This window comes from Telopea speciosissima, chromosome 9 (genome assembly GCF_018873765.1).
Source record: "Telopea speciosissima isolate NSW1024214 ecotype Mountain lineage chromosome 9, Tspe_v1, whole genome shotgun sequence".
In the NCBI taxonomy this organism is placed as follows: domain Eukaryota; kingdom Viridiplantae; phylum Streptophyta; class Magnoliopsida; order Proteales; family Proteaceae; genus Telopea; species Telopea speciosissima.
The window spans coordinates 1,752,202-1,771,863 of NC_057924.1; the positions used below are offsets into that span (position 1 = coordinate 1,752,202).

The 19,662-nt window shown below is 39.3% G+C and overlaps 1 protein-coding gene across 1 annotated transcript; it reads right to left on the bottom strand.

Moving 5' to 3' along the window:
- Positions 1 to 355: 355 nt before the first annotated feature.
- On the bottom strand, positions 356 to 11,622 carry LOC122641031 (serine/threonine-protein kinase D6PKL2). The gene is made up of 2 exons (XM_043834347.1): positions 10,518 to 11,622; positions 356 to 1,475 (listed from the first exon to the last, which is right to left on the bottom strand). Exons 1-2 carry the CDS (start codon positions 11,480 to 11,482, stop codon positions 611 to 613), a joined length of 1,830 nt encoding a protein of 609 aa, XP_043690282.1. The 5' UTR covers positions 11,483 to 11,622; the 3' UTR covers positions 356 to 610.
- Positions 11,623 to 19,662: the final 8,040 nt, after the last annotated feature.

Here is a 19,662-nt window from a genome sequence, read left to right on the forward strand (position 1 = left end):
CCTAGAAATTCTCAATTTTTAAAATTTTACATATTTACAAAGTAAAATTTATCAAGTAAAATTTTACCTCGCTGAAACAAACGGAACCTTCATGTTTTGTTATTGCAAAACCCCATCTAAAGGGGGATTAGTCATAACTCATGAAGCTCATATATACTACAAACAAACAAAAGGAGGACAGTTTCATGTTATGAGACCCATGATGTTGATGTTTATGTTGCTGCAAGATTTCAATACCTGCACTCCACCAGAGATTCTTCACCATGGGTGAAGAAAAACTTGGTCCTCGAACAAATAGCAACTGCAAGAAAGATCAAGAGCTAAAACAAACGTGTGAGACACTTGGGCAAAGCCATTTCCAACTCCAGCATGAATCTTCAACAATTATATAGAAAATAAAAAAAGAAGATGATTTAACACTTCTATTTTTGCAATACAAATTTGGTATCGTTCCCAATACAACAAACATATGATCTATCCATATATGAACCTCCTCCTCACCCAAACCCCTTCCCTGTCAAGAACCACCACCACAACCTATCTCTGAAATGTTCAGAAAACTCTACATCTTCCCTTGATTATAAACGAATTGCATGAGTCCACTGAATCACTAAAAGAAATCAAATTCAAGATAATTATCAGAGCTTTTCTGATCTGCAGCAGCAACCTTCTCGCTAGTTGATGCTGTGGGTGCCGGAATCTTCTCAATCTCTACCGGTTTAGGAATCTCAGGTGGGCTTGCACAGCGTATCAAAGCCCAATTTACTCCTTCAAAGAAGGGGTGTTGCTTGATTTCTGTTGCCCCACGCTTGTATGCCAACCTATGCTGTGGTTCCTTTACGAGAAGGCCCCTTATCAAATCCCTTGCTGAGAAACTGACAATTGGTGACTCCGGGAACCGAAGTGGCTGACCCACTACATTGAGAAGGGTTGCCCGGTTACCCGACCCTTTGAAGGGAGTCTTACCGAACAAGAGCTCATATAGAAAGATCCCAAAAGTCCACCAGTCTACAGCACTCCCATGACCTTCACCTTTGATTATTTCAGGAGCCAAGTACTCATGGGTCCCAACAAATGACATCGACCTTGCCCCTGTTGGCTCAGCGATGAGCTCCGGCAATGGACTGACTTGGTTCCCGATCTCATTTTTAGGCTTCCGCTCCTTCTTTGACTTGCTGGAAAAGAGGCGCGGCGAAAAGCATGTGGTTGGGGCTACACAAGAAGGTTGAATGCAAGAGGGTTGAATGCAAGCTGGCTGGACACAGTACACAGGATTCTTCCGGAAGGGGTCAGATTCAATTGACGCAGATTTCACAAGTGTTGGGCTGACAGAACATCGGAGAGAGAGATCAAAATCCGAGAGCATTATGTGACCATCTTCTCTAACAAGGACATTTTCTGGCTTGAGGTCACGGTAGACTATCCCAAGCATGTGGAGGTACTCAAGAGCTAAGAGGACCTCTGCTACATAAAACCTGCATATTGAAACCACTCACAATAATCAAACAAAATACAGAAAAGCGCAAGCACACACAAATGTAAGGATAGATTACAAAAAATCATGGATCTCTGCGAGTTCCAAATCTGGACCAGGGCTAAAGTTGCATGTAAAATTATTCCCAACGAGGAAAAGTTAGGCACCATAAGCACAACAATATAAACTTTGACCAAAAATAAGGACCCGATAAAGTGGTATAAAAAAATTCCTCTCATTCAATTCATCAGGCCCATACAAACCTTAGTAGCATATTCAGACTATAGCTTCCATGATAAGAAAGAAACATTATGCATTTTCTCAATTGGAAATGTATGCTTCCATATTCATGCTGTGATAATAGAAAAAAAGACCACCAACATGAAAGCTGGAGGATGAATGCTCTGCAAGACTCCAAAAAATATAGTACTTCTCTACCAAAACTATGTGTTTCTGTGGCATCTTTAAAAAAATTATGTGCTTTTACCAATAGGTAGAAGATATTTGAAGGATCTTTCAATATTCAGCTAAGACAGTCAAACTTAGACGGTCTTAGTTCTTGTATTACCTTGAACTCATCTACAGTGAAAAGAGACAAACTCTTCTTTTAGTTATTGTTTATATTTTGTGTGGTCTTCCACAAATACGGACTACATTCCAGTTTGCTTATAGGTAACTAATAACCTGACGTGTTCCAGAAAAGTTTCAGAGGTGTTCAAACATCTTATTATTGTACCTATTTATATTTATATGAAGGCAGATATAAATTTGACGCAAACACACCATTTAGGCACAGAAAGTACACAAGATATATAAGTTCCCAAGGAACAAATGCAATCAGGTACACATAATGTTTTTATTCATTATTATCCCAAAAAAAGGAAAGCACAATAGGTAAAGAATGTAAATAACAAAGCGAAGAATTTTTTAAAAAGAAAATGACAGAAGGATCAGATAAAAAAAAAAGTAAAGGCTAGCACTGAACCTGTCTAAGACCAATTCAAGTCAACATCCTGGATTGAGTAGGATCAGATAGTAGCTGGTGTAATGGACGAGCAAAGGAAAAGTAACACAACATAGAACAGATATCAGGACTTTTCATTCTGGAGTCCAGGCCTGTGCAATCTCATTTACTGAAAATACCTAAGTGTTCTAGTATCAGAAAAGAAGCCTAAGAGTTCACACTGGTATGTACCCCTATGTATCAGGTATCCACTACATTTTTGGTAACACAGTACACAGTGCACCATCTTATGATATGATCTTGAGATGCAGCCCCTGATATAACAGCCAAAAGATAGGTCCTGTGTTTCTTCAGTTCATCCTCACGTAGGATGTCCACTGCAGGCTTCAAAGACAATACATCTTCACCTATGACATCTCCTTTGTTATATCTACTGAAAAAGTTATCTCCTTTCTCATTATTATTAAATCATCAGCATACGTGGCAATGTGGTGAGACAACCATTATGATACAATTTTTTAGACCCCAAAGAGAATTTACATTGAGAGTACTTTTCTTAGTAATGCAATGTTCTCCTTCAACTTACTCACAGTCCTTTGACAACTGCATCTACACCAAATCACTTCCGAGTCCTTTTCAATCAACAAACTAAACCATGGACAGATGGGTGATGATGAATGCATGGACAAAGGATGGATTTTCATTATTAGCACTGAAATCTGCAGCTGCACATGTTAAGAGTGATTATGGCTTAAACTTAATACCAAGGCAAGGGCTTACCAACTCAAATCATTAATAATAACTAGCAGCTCAGTGCTGACCCCGTCGTGAAAACCTATTGCATTGGAAACCAATTTGTCTCTTGCAAGCAATCTAATTTTAAGAGTTTAAGAAAGTGACCACAGAAGAGCTGAAAACAATAAACACCAAAGGCATCCTGCAGGTCCGGATCCTCAAGGATAGCTTTAATAGTGTTTATAACTCTACTACCTCAGCTGTTCTTCAGCCAAATCATTGCATTTGACAATCTTTGATTTCTTTTCTTCCAATATATGGGACTCGGTCTGCTTTTCTTCAATCCTTGGTGGAAGTCTATAAACCGAAGGAGTATTGAGCATAAAAAGGCTAGGCATGTTGCTAGGGTGCCCCACCTATGTCACTCTCTCTCCCTCCCCTTTTGAAAATGACCCCCATGCCCTCTCCATCCCACCCTCCCATTGGTGCACACTGCTAGCTGGCAGCAAGCAGGCAGCATGCCCAACCCTCTCCCATTTTTCAGATAATTATACATCTCTTCAGTTGTCTTGGAATAAGCAGTTGCCACATCAACGGATCTGAAATCAATGTTGGCCAACTTTAGTCGAATCTTAGTACTCAGCCCAATGATATATCTCAGAGCCCGTTGTTGATTTGTCTCCTGAAATCGACACCTTAAAGATAATTTGTGGAACTTTGTCGTGTATGTATCCACATCCTTATTGCATTGCTGAAAATTGAGCAATTTGTGAAATAATACCTTCACACAATTAGGAAGGACGAACTTCTCGTTCTGAATCTGCTTCATGACCTCCAATTAGTAACGGGTCCAAGTCGTCTAATAAGCCTCGAGTGTAGTACATCATCCCACCAAGAACATGCATATCCAATAAACTTGGTGAGGATGAATTCACACCTTTTCTCGTCTAGATAGGATTTATAAGAGAAAATCCTGTCAACCTTGGTAAGCCAATCAAGAAATTCCTCTGGCCCCTTTTCACCACTGAAATCTGGAACCTCAAACTTGATGTCATAGTCCCTGTCAGAAAATTGTGCGTAACATCTTGGGGTATAACTGGATCAGGTTGCTGCCTCTGAAGTGCATCTTCGATCCGTAAGATAAGAAACTGAGGAGCTGGCATAGACGGTCTTGCTTCATCCCACTATTCGGCCCTCTTCATAAAGGCAAGAATCTCAGTGAGAATACCTTGAGTTTCTCCCATTAACTTGTCAAGCATGGCTTCAATTTTCTATTGATTCTCAGTCAGTTCCTGATATAACTTGTGCAACTCAAGATTAGTGACGTGACTTGTCATGGTTAGTAAATGCCATAAATTTTGGCTCTGATGCCAATTTATGCAAACGAGGGGTCAGAAACTTGTTTGGTTTGCTTATGGACCCACCCAATTAATCAATAGCTCAAATCTAAGATCCAATGGAAATATCATAATTAAATAAAAATTTCAGGGGGAGATTTGGCAGCTAAATAAGAAAGGACAAAAGTGAGAATTATAGTTATTAATTAGGGGTAGACTTGGAAGCAAAATAAAATAAAGGACATGACTAGGGTAAAGGAAGGGGTAATATTATCAAGCAAGGGATAGAGAATTAAATAACGAAAGGAGGAGAAGGAGACTCGTCTCCTACCACCAACCGAAATAGGAGGCGTAAAACCAATAGCGATGTGAAGAAGATAACTCCTCCATTAAAGCTCAAATGGTCCTGCAATTTTGAAGCAAAGATCTCAATCACAAACCCTATTGATTCTAAGTGGCAAATAATCGATACAACAGCCCTCAAACTAGAAAAAATATCAGGAGATAAGATACAGCGCAAGGATCAAAAGAGGAGGAAATCCTAGAGCATTGAATTGCCCTAGAGGGCCAACCTAATTCCCAAAACCTCAGGTTGAAAGAAAGTGTACCAAGAGAGATCGAACTCTCGCTTAGGGATCCTTACAGTCGCTGAAACAGGGTATTCGTCAAGGAGATAGAGAAAGAATACCAAGAAGTAGGAGAGGGAGAAGAGAAGGGGAATAGAAGAATAGAATAAGAAATAATAGAAAAGAGAACAAGCAATGCAGAAGAGAAGACACCAGGGGAGGAGAGAGAAGAAAAATTAAGGAAAAAGGTCTCAATGGGAGAGCGTTGGCATAACGGTTAAAGATGCACTATTGCAACCTGTTGGTTGCGGCTTAAAAAACTTGGAAAAAGCCTCTCCGGCGAAGCAGGGGGTAAGGTTGCGTACATTTTCCCTCTTAGGCTCTGCGGTAGCGGGAGCTTTGTGCACTGGGATGCTCTTTTAGAGGAAACAAGTCACACAACCTCTTGCTATCGTACCAACCTGGTATCATAAACCAGTCAAAACTTTTCATTCATCAAATCTGTCTAAACTTCATTAATTCCATGTATTTAACGAGGAAAATAAAAGACTCCTAATCCTTAACCAAAACTAAAACACAACTTAACTCTAACTTGGGATGTAAAATTGAAATAAAACTCTAAACCTAAAACGTGGAAAAGAACTCTAGCCTAAGAGATTACAAGACATAAATAAATCTAAATAATTAAATAAACTTTAGGAATAAAGAATGCCACCCAGTCGAGCAGCGCGGTGAGTACTTGCGCCCAGACATAGGCCGAACGCGAAATGACCGACGTACCCCTGGAAAGGTGGAAAGGACCAGGGGTGCGCTGATCATTTCGTGCGCGGCTGTCTGGGTGCAGGTACATGTCGCGCTGCGCAACTAGGTGTTCTTTTTCCCTAAACTTGATGCAGATTCGTCACCGAAATGGGCTTATTTCTTTAGAAATAAGTCTAGGGTTGGGTTATATGTATGTTGGGCCTTTGATCCCATGGGTTTTCTATGTAATAGACCACTTTTCTGGGTCTAAAAGAGGGGTACATAGGTTGCATACGGGATTAGCCCAATATTTAGTCTATTTTTATGTTTTTAATTGAACCAGTTTAAATTGGTCGCATCCAATTGGTTCAATTGGTCTAATTTAAGTGAAGTGATCCTATTGGCTAAGAGGTTCTTATATCCTATTGGCTAGTAGGGAATCTTCTTTATTTTAAGTAGTTTAAGTTGTTTTTAAGTCACCAGGACTCTATTTTGAGTCTATTTTAGTTTCCTAGTCAATTTAAGCTACCTAATAGGTTGGGGATTGGGTTAGGCCTTTCCTTTTTAGAGTAAAAGTCTATTTTTGAGTCTTTTATATAAGGTTGTAAGGGGGCAAAGCCTTGAACACGAATTTGATTAATGAAAAGCTTTTTGTTTGCTGCCATAACTGCTGCCCTGCTCTATTGAGTGTTGCTCTGTTGAGTGTGCATCCTTGTGGTTCTATCAAGGTGGAAAGGAACTAGTGGAATCCGGTTGACTCCTTACGCCGTGACGGCTGGGAGGATCTTCTTCAATTCGAAGGTGGTTCTATCCTTCACATCTGTTCAAGCTGCTGCCAGTGGAATCTCCAGTAAGTTTGACACCCAATTTCTTCTTCTAACCCTCTAATCCTTTCCCCCAATTGATCCCCTTTATTTTTTGTTTGAATCCCATAAACCCTAACTCCATTAAACCCTAGATCTTGCTGCCTAGTTTTACAGAATTTTCAAAACACTTAAAAACTCTATAATACCTACATTATTAGAGTCCTATAAACCTGCCTAGCCATACCCCCTAAGCCCCCCTTCCATTATCCTAACCTAAGCCCTAGATTTGACCTAAAACTGCAATTTTGTCCTACTGAAACTGCAGAACCAGCAGCCCCTTTGTTCCTTGTTATTGGTCCTGGTTTAATTGGCTTCTAGTAGGGCTTTACCCTATCTAGAACTACATTATTTTGGTATCAGAGCTATGGCAGAGGGAAGCTCCAACCAAGCCTCGAAAGACCCATCTCCCTTCGTTTTCAAGACCCGAGTTTATCTACCCAATGGGAGCACAGCCATATTAGTTGTTGATGAGACGCGACGTAACAACATTATTTCACAATCTGTGGTGGATATGTTGTCCCAGTCAGGAGAGATTTGCATCATGCCTACAGGTCAAGTCTTTGTTGAATTTGAGTGTTCCTCATACTCTGACAGTGCTTGGTGTAAGCCGGTACCATCTCCAAGGAGCGTTATTGTAGTAGGTTGTAATTGGTTGGACGAGCGACAAGGTTGGATTGAACCTGAAAATAACTCGTGCGTCCTACCTGATCAACACCGTCTATACCGTTTGTTTACTCTAAAAGGGTTACAACCAAAGGTGACCACATCGACTGTACAGCCACAGGGACTACTGAACATGTCAACTCAAATGCAAGTGGCATCGACTGTGTTTGAAGTTTCACCAACGGCTGATGCGCCAACAGAAGATTCTACTAAAGCAGTCAATGTTGAAGAAAACAAAGTAGACAAAGCTGAAACAGCAGAAGATGAAGAGGTGGTTGACACAGCACTCCACGGGAAATCGTTGGCATTCAAGATGTTCTTCTTGAAGAGGTACAGCTTGTGCCTCAAGTTTTAGATGAGAAGGTTATCAACGTTGAAGACTCTATGAACACGACATACATAGTTGATATTGATTCAAAGGTCGAACACATAGAGTTTGTTATGCCACCATGGGTCTTTGAAGAGAAAGCTCCACGCCTTGAAGACTTCATCCCTAATGTTCCTGCATCACCAGAATTTTGTTTGGAAATGATTGAAGCTGCTACGCATATGTTGTTTCCCCCTCATCACTACAAAATTCGAGGACGAATTTTTTCAAGTTGGGGAGAGTTGATGCAGATTCGTCACCGAAATGGGCTTATTTCTTTAGAAATAAGTCTAGGGTTGGGTTATATGTATGTTGGGCCTTTGATCCCATGGGTTTTCTATGTAATAGGCCACTTTTCTGGGTCTAAAAGAGGGGTACATAGGTTGCATACGGGATTAGCCCAATATTTAGTCTATTTTTATGTTTTTAATTGAACCAGTTTAAATTGGTCGCATCCAATTGGTTCAATTGGTCTAATTTAAGTGAAGTGATCCTATTGGCTAAGAGGTTCTTATATCCTATTGGCTAGTAGGGAATCTTCTTTATTTTAAGTAGTTTAAGTTGTTTTTAAGTCATTAGGACTCTATTTTGAGTCTATTATAGTTTCCTAGTCAGTTTAAGTTACCTAATAGGTTAGGGATTGGGTTAGGCTTTTCCTTTTTAGAGTAAAAGTCTATTTTTGAGTCTTTTATATAAGGTTGTAAGGGGACAAAGCCTTGAACACGAATTTTATTAATGAAAAGCTTTTTGTTTGCTGCCATAGCTGCTGCCCTGCTCTATTGAGTGTTGCTCTGTTGAGTGTGCATCCTTGTGGTTCTATCAAGGTGGAAAGGGACTAGTGGAATCCGGTTGACTCCTTACGCCGTGACGGCTGGGAGGATCTTCTTCAATTCGAAGGTGGTTCTATCCTTCACATCTGTTCAAGCTGCTGCCAGTGGAATCTCCAGTAAGTTTGACACCCAATTTCTTCTTCTAACCCTCTAATCATTTCCCCCAATTGATCCCCTTTATTTTTTGTTTGAATCCCATAAACCCTAGATCTTGCTGCCCAGTTTTACAGAATTTTCAAAACACTTAAAACTCTATAATACCTACTTTATTAGAGTCCTATAAACCTGCCTAGCCATACCCCCTAAGCCCCCCTTCCATTATCTTAACCTAAGCCCTAGATTTGACCTAAAACTGCAATTCTGTCCTACTGAAACTGCAGAACCAGCAGCCCCTTTGTTCCTTGTTATTGGTCCTGGTTTAATTGGCTTCTAGTAGGGCTTTACCCTATCTACAACTACATTAAAACTTTAATATCCTACTAGACGAAAATTAAATTTGGACCTAGTTCATCTCCATCTAGGTTCCCCAACGGGCTTAAGCTGATCCAAGGAATTCTCCTACATCAACCCCCCCCCCCCGGTGTTAAGGAAAACTCGACCTCGAGTTTTCTAAAATGAGAGGATCAGCTCAACTCGATCAGCGACAACTATCATCGGCTTTGATGGGGCGACGATCCAACAATATCTCATGATCAACTGTCACGATCTCTTGATGGTCATTAGCAACACCTTAAAAATCCCTTCGTGTGCAATGAATCAGCAATCTATTTGCAAATAAAACTCCACAAGAGATCTGGATAGTTGCCTCGTAATCACTTCACCCTTGTGAAACAAGAATCCTCTTCCTTAGCCACCTAAGAACCACATACAGATCTTCACCAGCCAGTTTCATCCCCTATAGTGGACCAATCAAAAGATTCAAAACCATCCTGATATATTTTGAGGGAAGAAACTGAAATGCATGTCAAATTCTTAATACTAGCTGAAACCATAGTACTAAAACTCGTTTCGTCTCGGTCGAGATTTCGAGAATTTCAAGTATCTCGGTCGAGTCGAAACGAAATGCAACATCGAATCGAAAAATGCAATATTTCCAATATTTCGGTCATCTCATTTCGGAAATCTCGGTAATTTCGGTCATTTCGTTTCGGAAATTTCGAAAATCTCGGTCATTTTTGGCATTTTACACCCACAGAAAAAATACCATATTTCGACGAAAATTTCAAAATTTCGGTATCTCGGAATTTTCGGTCTGACCGAAACACCGAAACGAAACGAAACGAGTTTTAGTACTATGGCTGAAACAAGCTTGATCATGATGACACGACCTTTTAAGGTGATCTCAAACTTCACTCAAATATTTCCCCTGAGTTTTGGATATTAAGCTAGTATTTCCGGGGCACTTAACTGACCCTGTGGATCCCTTTTAACTCCATCCATCAATCATGCTTGTGCAATTCAACATGCAGATCCATTGTAGAAGAGAAAAACTAGCAAGCGAACTCTCACAGTTATTGATTACTTCTGGTTTTATGAAGAAAATCACCACAGAACAATGTAGCTGGCCAACAGTTGCATGTGAACCTGGATCTTTTTTCTAGTTTCTGCTCATCCTAAACGCACGAGTGGATAGCATAATTATTTCCCTCCGCATTAAGGCCACACAAGCTAAATTAAGAAAGGGCTGCTGCAGCAGGCATCTTCAAGAGAAGATACGAGCATCACATTCATACTATTCTTCTTAATTGTTTAGGTTGTAATGATATAAACTACACCAGGACAAATCCCAAAGCAGGGTGTCCAAGAAGTATGTTTTTTTTTTTTTTTTGGTAAAGGTCCAAGAAGTATGATTTAGAACTGAAAGAAAATAACTACCCTAAATTACCACAAAAATATGTCTAGAAAAATACCCAATTCCATGGCTAAGTAAGAATTTAACTTAAATGAAAATATGAGAAGGATCAAATGTCATACTTCACTGCCTGCTCGGAAAAATGCTTCCCTAGCTGTCTTTGCCTAAGTGTGTGCAAGTCTCCACCAGGACAAAATTCCATCACTAAACATGAGAACTTGTCAGTCTCAAAGTGGGTATACAATGTTGGGAGAAATGGGTGATCCAAAGACTGCAGTATCTCTCTTTCTGTCTGAGCCCGAAGCAGCTTCTTACGGCTTGCCAGAGAAGTCTTGTCCATAACCTTCATTGCAAAATAAGACTTCGTCCCACTCAACTCTGACAAATAGACACTCCCAATATCCCCGCAGCCCAACCTCTTCAGCAATCTGAAATGGCTCAAACCCAGCACCCCATCTTTGGCTCTTACAGCCTGTATGGCTTCCCATCTCGAATCGTTTGCTTTGTGAGGCTTGCTGATGCTGCTACTTAAGCTGCTGCAGCTGCTCTCATCACTCACATCACTGCTTGTACTTCCTCTGCATATACTGCTCTTGCCACTCTCAACAAAATCAGCACGATCGCTAATTTTGGCACTACCACTGGTCTTGGTGAGACTGCTGGTTCCATCACTAACTTTGGCAGAAGCTGAGCTATCCTTCACACTGCTGTACTCAGATGTTTTCTTTTCTTCCCCAACCCCTTCAATTGAGCCCCTAGTGTCATTTACAGCAAGATTTGCCTTCTTTGGCAGTCCCTTCAGACTATCCGACGAGGCATTTGACTCTAATTTATCAGGTCCCAAATTGGCTGAACCCTTCTGTTGAAAATATTGTGTTTTTTGGTTATCTGTACTTTCTACATTGGCCTGCTTCAATGGATTTTGTTGCACAGATCTTGGTAACTTTTTGGGTGTAGCCGGCTCTGATTTGCTTGTCTTTGAAATCTGTAAAGGTGAGGGCCTGCGAGATTTTGTCTCTACAGTTTGATTACTAGCTGTTTTTTGCTGCTGTTCTGAGGGAGCCCTACCGCCAATTCTTGAGGCCATCGGACAAAGAAATACAGAAATTTATATAGATGAAATTCAGCAAAGCCATCACTCAGTCCCCAGTTTCAAAATCACGTGGCTCCCCATTAGCAAACACAAAACGTTCATTTTTTCAACCCAGCTTTAGCGTAAAAAGATATCTGAGATTGACATAATTGGCAAGATCAGAATAAAAGTCAGAAAACAATAAGCATAAAACTTCAAGATCATGGAAAAAAAAAAAACCCAATAAGCATAACACATCAAGCTCTTCTAAGACATGAAAACAGTATCAAATTTTCATGTCTATCCCAGAAATCTTCTTACGCTAAAGCTGCACTTTGTGATTTTTTTGATCTTGCCAATCACAAAATACAGCTTTAGCATAAGAGATTTCTGGGATTGACCTAATTGGCAAGATCACAAAACGTTCTTTTTCTCAACCTAAACTGCATCTTTAGCAAAAGATGATTTCTGGGATTGACATAATTGGCAAGATCAAATTTTCACTTCAATCTTCAATACTGATATAGAGAATATTAATTCCCCCCAAAAAAAAGGAAATTACAGCAATAAATTTAAGAAGAAAATAGAATTGGTTTCAATAGTATAAAACCCAGTAACAGAGCTAGATCAGGACGACGGCAATTACCAACTAAAAATAGACCTATGAAACCAGATAGCTTCAAGAAGAAAAGAAAAATAGAAAGATAGGAAAACATAGATCACAAACCGAAAGCAGAGGAAGTGTATCTCTAAAAGAAATTTACCTATAGTATTTGAGGACCAAACATAATGAAAACCTAATACCCAATTAAAGGTGAAGGTGGGGGTGGGGGGGGGGGGGAAACTTATTTAACAGGGGGAAAGAAAGAAGACTAAACGAAGAGGATGCAAGCACAGAAGTTCATGCAAGAGCATGATCAAACGCTGTTCCCAGGAAATGATCAACCAGTGGAATTTTTCAGCGGAGTAAAATATAGAAAAAAGGAACCCACTTCACAATACATTTTTATACTCCGCCGAAGTAGAAATAGATAGAAGAAAATAAAACCTGAACCCACCAAGAAGAGGGGCAAAAGAAAGGAGTATTACATCAGAATAAAAGGATCCAGAAATGAATCAAATGCAGTTTGTCAACAGCTCCCAGCAAACTCAAACAACCCAAATAGAGAAGAAGAGGAAGGGAGAAGGATCAAAATCCAGTATGACATACAAAATTCAACCAAGAGTACAAATGCATCGAGATCTTAATCAGAGACTCACACCCCACCACAGATCCAAAACCCCACAACAACCCAGAAGGATAAAAAGAAACTCGAGAGTAAAGCGATGCTAACCCATCAAGCAAAACGCAAGGTCACTTAAAAGTAAATGGGAAAGAAGCCCAAAAGAATACCTGGTTTCATAGATCAGAACTTTAGGGTTTTGCTTTGGCTGATAAAAAAGCGCACCACCGTATAACAGAGAGAGACCTCTTCCTCTTCTTTGATATCAGCGGAGAGAGAGAGAGAATAAAGAAAAGCAAGTAAGTGTTAGAAAACTTAGAAAGCGTTGGGTGTGTCTGGATCTTTATGTGTCAGAGAGAGAGTGAGACGGAGGTGGGGTTCAAACTCAAAGTTAAAGTGAAGCTTTTCTCCTTCTACTCATTCAATTATTTTCTTCTTTTTTGTTTTTCCCTCTGAACCGAAGGGTCCGACCGAATCAACAGATGGCTCTTTCCTCGGTCTACAGGGTTTCAAGAATCAGAGAATTGGATCTGAATCGATCGAATCACTTCAGCATTGGCGGTCACTGATCCCAATTTCTGACTATTTGATATGGTCGATTCCAGGATAAAAACACTAGAAATATTCCTCAATCGTAGAATCACATCAGTATTGGCGGTCACTGATCCCAATTTCTGACTATTTGATATGGTCGATTCCTGGATAAAAACACTAGAAATATTCCTCAATCTACGATTCTAGGGCTTTTCCAAACCGATTCATCGATTCAGATTGGAATCAACACTGACCGTTTCCATCACTAAGTAGGCATTTCAAAACCCTATCTACCTCTCTCTCTAGCAGTGAGTGGTCACACGTCCATCCTTTCACGAATTGGGAATCGAATTGATGAAACGGTCGATTCAGATCAGACTCGGCTGTGATAGATCTTGATTTCGATCGATCTTGTTTGACGGATTTACCCCAAAAATTATTTTTGGATGAGGGCCAATTCTAGGGGTTCTTGGGAGACCAATTCTTGAGTTGGCTTCCGATTCCTGTCTTTTAAAACCTTGTTTGTGTATAATGTCTCTCATCTCATTTGCAGGAGAGAGAAATTTTTTTGCTACTACAAAGGTTGTAGGAATGTTCCTGCTACAGTCAAAGAAAATGGAATAATTCACTTCCCCTTTGGGTTCACAAATACCCTCCTATGTTTAATTATTTTTCAAAATATCTTATTAGATCCTATTTCTTTGGCTGTGAACCAGGTAGCAGGAACATTCCTGCAACCTAGGTAATAGCAAAATTTTGTTCCCAAGAAAACCATGAATTTTGATCACTCATTTTCCTTGTGTTCACAACCTTGAATTTCAAGGAATAACAAGGATGTCATCAAGGCAATATCACACTCTCTCCCTCTCTCTCTCTCTCTCTCACAAAGCTTCATTCTTTATCAGTTCACCTAAAACTCTAAAGTCTAGTTTAATTTTGGGAAAATCTGATTGTGATCAAGTTGGTTGGAAAAAATGATTATTGTAATAATTTTATTCTTTTATGGGGAGAAGAACACTGTGTGGACCCTGATTCTGTGGCTTGCATGGCTCCTGCGCCTAAATATAGAAGTGCATGAAAGTATTGCACTGCCCCTATGGAAAGACAGAAATCCTACCAGCGCAATGCTTGCATGTATGTTCCCATGGGCCAGCACATGTTGTATGGGTCCAGGCAACGATCTCTTTCCCATTTTTCATTCTCTTTTTAAGTGAGTATTCTTTTGTAACTTCCCTTTTCTCGTTGGCTCTGACTCTAGCTTTGATTATGGTTTTATCTCGCCCTCTCTTCCTCACCTGTCCCCCATCCCAACATCTCCCCCTGCCCACCACATCTTGCTCCCTTCTTTCCCATCCTCCCTTCACAACCCCCAGCCCATGTTGCATAACCAAATAACAATATCATTAGGGATCAAATTAAAGGTCCTAGACAGGATTTTAAGAATTGATAAATTGATTGATTTGGTTTAAAATCAACTCTGACTGATCTTGATTTCCACCAATCTAATACGGCCGATTCACACCAAAAAATCCTACAAATTTGATTCTAAGAATCAATTCTAGGATTCTTAAGCTAGCATTGATTCAATTGGTCGCTTTTCAAGAATGGATATAAAACCTATTGAGGTCGAGATTGGAGGCAAGAGGGTTATCCTCAAAGAATTAGGTAATTTCACATGATTATTGTTATTCATGGAAGGATGCAATGCAAGTATGCAACAACCTAAAATAATAGGGCAAAAATAAAGGATCAGGATCAACTCCAGGGAGCTCAACGCCCAAGGGCTTCCAGCGGTTAAGCTGTGCCACACACATTTCAGTGCACGCCTAGAGATGTGTGTGGCATAACCCAACGACTGGATACACATTAGGTGTGCTGGGCTCCCAGGAGACGAGCTAAATTAAAATATAAATGGGTAGCTCAAATATTAATAAGATGGAACGGTAGAGCTACTCTTGCCTTCCAAGTAGGAAGTAGGGAGTAGGAGATACGGGAGACAGATGCACTAGAGACTTAAAAAATGACCCTAAAATGGTAGACAGCAAGAACTAACTGTTCAGCTTTTGGACCAGACCAGACCAGCATTGAAAATCATAAGACAAAATGGTCCCACGTGAAATGCTCACAGTTAACTTGGTGGTCAAAGTGGGTGTTGGAACATCATATCATATGAATTATGAAAAATAAATAAATAAGAACCTTTCAATCTCCAACTTCCCTTACTTCCTACAGAATTAGGGTTGATTGGTTCATTAATCTCCAACCAAACAAAAAAAGAAAAATTCATCACCTATGGTGAAAAAAGAATCTCTTCTTTTATATTGGATTGAGTCTCATCATTAACTCTCGCCTTCTATCAACGAAATTTAAAAATATCATTTCTATGTTAAACCGAATGATCAAATCCCTTGGGTGATGAGAGAACTATAATGTAGAAAAACTCGGTACTAAAGACATAGAACAGGAAAAAAAAACTTCTTGGTATCTTCTCTAATCACATGTTGCTTCTAACTTTAGTTTGTTGCACAGCAATGGCTGTGGGTTTCTTCTTACCTTCCCACTCTTCCCTAGGGTGGGAGGAGTGGTTGGGCAGCTTCCTAATGAAGATTGATGGATACTTAATTTAATTAATGTCAAAGTCATTTTGCCTTCATTTGTGAAACATGTCATGGAGTATTGGGCAGTTATAGTCACCCACATTCTTGAGAGGTGGTGAGATCCTTTCAGCTAGCTGGCTTAAGATGAGTTTCTTCTCTCTTTGTTTTGTATGGAAGAGTGGATTGTGTATGAAAGCACTACAACAAATATGGTTTTTTGCTACATAAATTTTTCATCTTAAAAATTCTTTTTCGTCGCACATTCGTCGAATAAACTTCAGTTGTATCTAAATACGACGGTAAAATAGCCATTGTCGATTTTATTAGTTTTTACGACGGATACAAAATTCTGTGGTATAAAATATAGTATATACAATGGTAACAAAATACCATCGTTTAAAATTATATATATACAATGGATAGACTTAAGTGCACATAGCTTTTGTGAGTTGGATTGTATATTTGGGGCATGTAATCTGTACAAGTGGACGTACTGAGTACACGAGGCTCCCCCCACTATGGGGTCTGGAGAGGGTCATAATGTATGCGGCTACAAGTGATTAAATAATGAGTAATTTTATTTTATTTTATTTTATCTATTTAATATAAAACACTTTTTCTTTCACCGAGTGTCATTTTACATATATATTTAAAAATTATGTGTGACAATGAAAATCTTATAATGATAAAGTACTTTCAAATAATTTAAAAAACCCTTTTTTACTCAAACTTATAGAAAAGGGAGAATGTTCTCTATGCCGTAGCGCAGGCTGCGTCCAGACACATGGGCCTACCACTCAGGGGGCAGGATGGTCAGTGCGCCCACCTCAATGTGCTTGGACTCAGCCTGTGCTACGGCACAGAGAACAACGCCCCTATAGAAAATTGCATGTTCTAAATACACATTTAAAGGTTGATTCACACCATCCCTTTTTAAACACATGATGAGCCATTTTATTGACTTAATTAGGACCACAACTTTTACTATGTTACCAAAAAATGGTTTCGTTTTCCCCTTAAATTGGGTGAACTAGGCCATCAAACATGCCGTATGCAGCAATTGGAGTGCAAACATCTTCTTCATCTAACGCCTAGCACGCCATTGATGAATCTCCCAACCAACTTGAGAAAATTGAAGCTTTAGGGGAATTGGTAAGACAATCATAGATAGTTGTGACAAAGCCCATCAATATCAACCTACCATTATCTATAATTATTGTTCTTTTTAATTATAATAATAATAAGCTTATCAAGGCGATTCAATTATTTAGCACATAGCAAATTCATTAAAACCCAAATTTAATAGACAAGCATGCCCCCAAACTCCTTACTCATATTTAAAATTTCATTTCGAATAAAGTTTCCAAATCGTAAAATATAGGTTTGAAAAATCATAACTATGTTAGAGTGCACAATAGTAGTCGAAGTAATGAAAGTATGGACATAAAAGATGATGCATACTAATACACAAAAATGTATTTGATTAAAGGACAAGAGATCACTGTTTGATTGCGTGACCTCTGCACCAACGTGGGGCCAATGAGAGCATGCATAGGAGCATCAACATAGATGAGATATTTTATTTCATGAGAAGTAAGGTAGTAATTTTGCGTGCTCCTATGTTTGGTGCAAGGGCCACGACACCAAACATAATTTTTTTCTTCATTAAAAGTAAACAATAAAATTTGACATGTGACTAATCGAGAACATGTTCTAAAGATCCAAATGAGTTTTAACACATCATCATTCTACATGACACATTAAGATGAGAGACTATTTAGATGAGTTTTTCCCTTAATAAGTAAACACAGAAAATCTTCAAAATCCAAATTAATCAAGAGCTTAGGAACACGTCTCATGAGTCATGATGTACATAATGTACACGCAAGCATCATTTACCATCCCTTGTTCTAAATTAGAAGAAATAGTATTAGCAACCAACAACTATTAATTTCAAGGCCTCACTTGCCTCTAATTTTTTTTTTTCTTTTTCTTTTTTTTTGTTTTCTAACCCAACCTTTGAACACTTGAACCACCTAATCTCTAATAGTTATAGGGCAAAAGAAAACCTTTGGCCATCGACTCACTAGGTAAAAATCTCACAGGTTCAAGTTATGGTTGATTATGATTTAAAGGAGAAAGAACGCCACTCAATCATGCTAGACACGTCACCTTTGCGCCCTGATACAGGGACACGCAAAATGACCACCACACCCTTGAATTTGTGTTAGGTCACAGGATGGTGTGCGCTACACAACCTGATGGCATTTTTAGAGTTAAGGTCAAAGAATAGCTCCAAATGCATAACCATGGACCCCTACCCCACTCAAGGCTACTCATATCATAGCTTTCATTGAAACAATAATTAAATTAAAATATGGGGGAATTTATAATTTTTTTTTCGGGTCCAGTGAATGTGACAATAATCTATGGTAGTAGCTTAAAAGGGTTACAACTTACAAAACCTAGTTATGCTTACCCAAATTTTAAGATAATTGTCAAGTTATTAATTAATTCCAGATTAGGAAAGAGAATCCAATAACAAATACCAACCATAAACCCTATGCTTGGGAGTATGAGCTGCCCACATGCTTTTCTTTCTTTCTCTATCAAGCCATGGAGTCTGAAGGCCTCAAGATTATTTTTTTAATTAAAGAAATGAAGGCCCTAAACTTGGTGAACTCAACGCGTCTAGACTCTAGAGTGACCAATTTTCCCTCCACCCATAGAGAAGTGGGAGATGTGATCCCATGATTGGAGTCTCGGCTAATCAGAGTTAAGGGAAACTTGAGCTGTGTTTGGTATGTATTCTTAGTTAATAATGTATTTTGAAAAATCATAGCAAACCTAGCTTTAAAATTTTCACCCGGCCATAATCTTAAACATCAGGACCCACTCTCTATGTTATCTCATCTTCTCAACATCAACATTTTGGGGGTTCCAACCACTCTAACCCCTAAAGATCTAACTCTAAATTATGGTTAAATAGAATGGATTATACAACTATATTTTGAAAGCATTAAGTGAAATTTTTTAAATTAAGGCTGCATTTGGTATGATTTTTTGAAATATATTATTGACCTTAGAATGCATTCCAAGAATGCATACCAAACACAACATCGGATTCATTTCTGTCCCAACTTCCTCATTCCCTTTATTTCCTTTTCTTAGAAAGTAGTAACTCTAATCGCAAAATATATATATACACACACACTCGTTATAATATAGGGAGAAGGTTCTCTAAGCAAGTAGCACGGGTCAAGGTTGAGGCCTCAGGCTGAGCCTGGCTCGACCCATTCTTCTTCTATTTTTTTTTTTTTTGGTTCTTCTTCTTCCCAGCCTGGCCAGCCCATGCATCTCCTTTTCCCCCATGGTTAGGGCCAATTAGGGTCAACCTGGTCCGATCCTGAGGGTGGGTAAGGGTTGGAATTTTCCTGGTCCGGCCTGAGCCCAGCTAAGGGGATTCAAGGTGGGGTTGGGATTTTAAAAGACCTGACCCAACCCGACCCTGTTGCAGCCCTAGGGAGTACATCAATGAATAGCAACGAAACAGTTTGTACATAAAAGGGTCAGAAAAATCATTTCACGTGAAAGAAAAGAATAGGAAGAAAGAGACTGTGTGATAGTAAACCCTAGTCAACCCTCAACCAGCCTGCTCAGACAACCTTTTCTCCATAAAATATCCTTCTTTTCATTTAATAAGAACTATACCAACCTTAATTATGTGGGAGGTGAGTTAACCTCTTGAGTTCGGGGTTTATGATCTCGGGGTGGGGTCAAGGCATAATCTAAGTGGGTCCAGCTTGTTGGTGAGATTGTGATTCAGATTTCCGACAACACT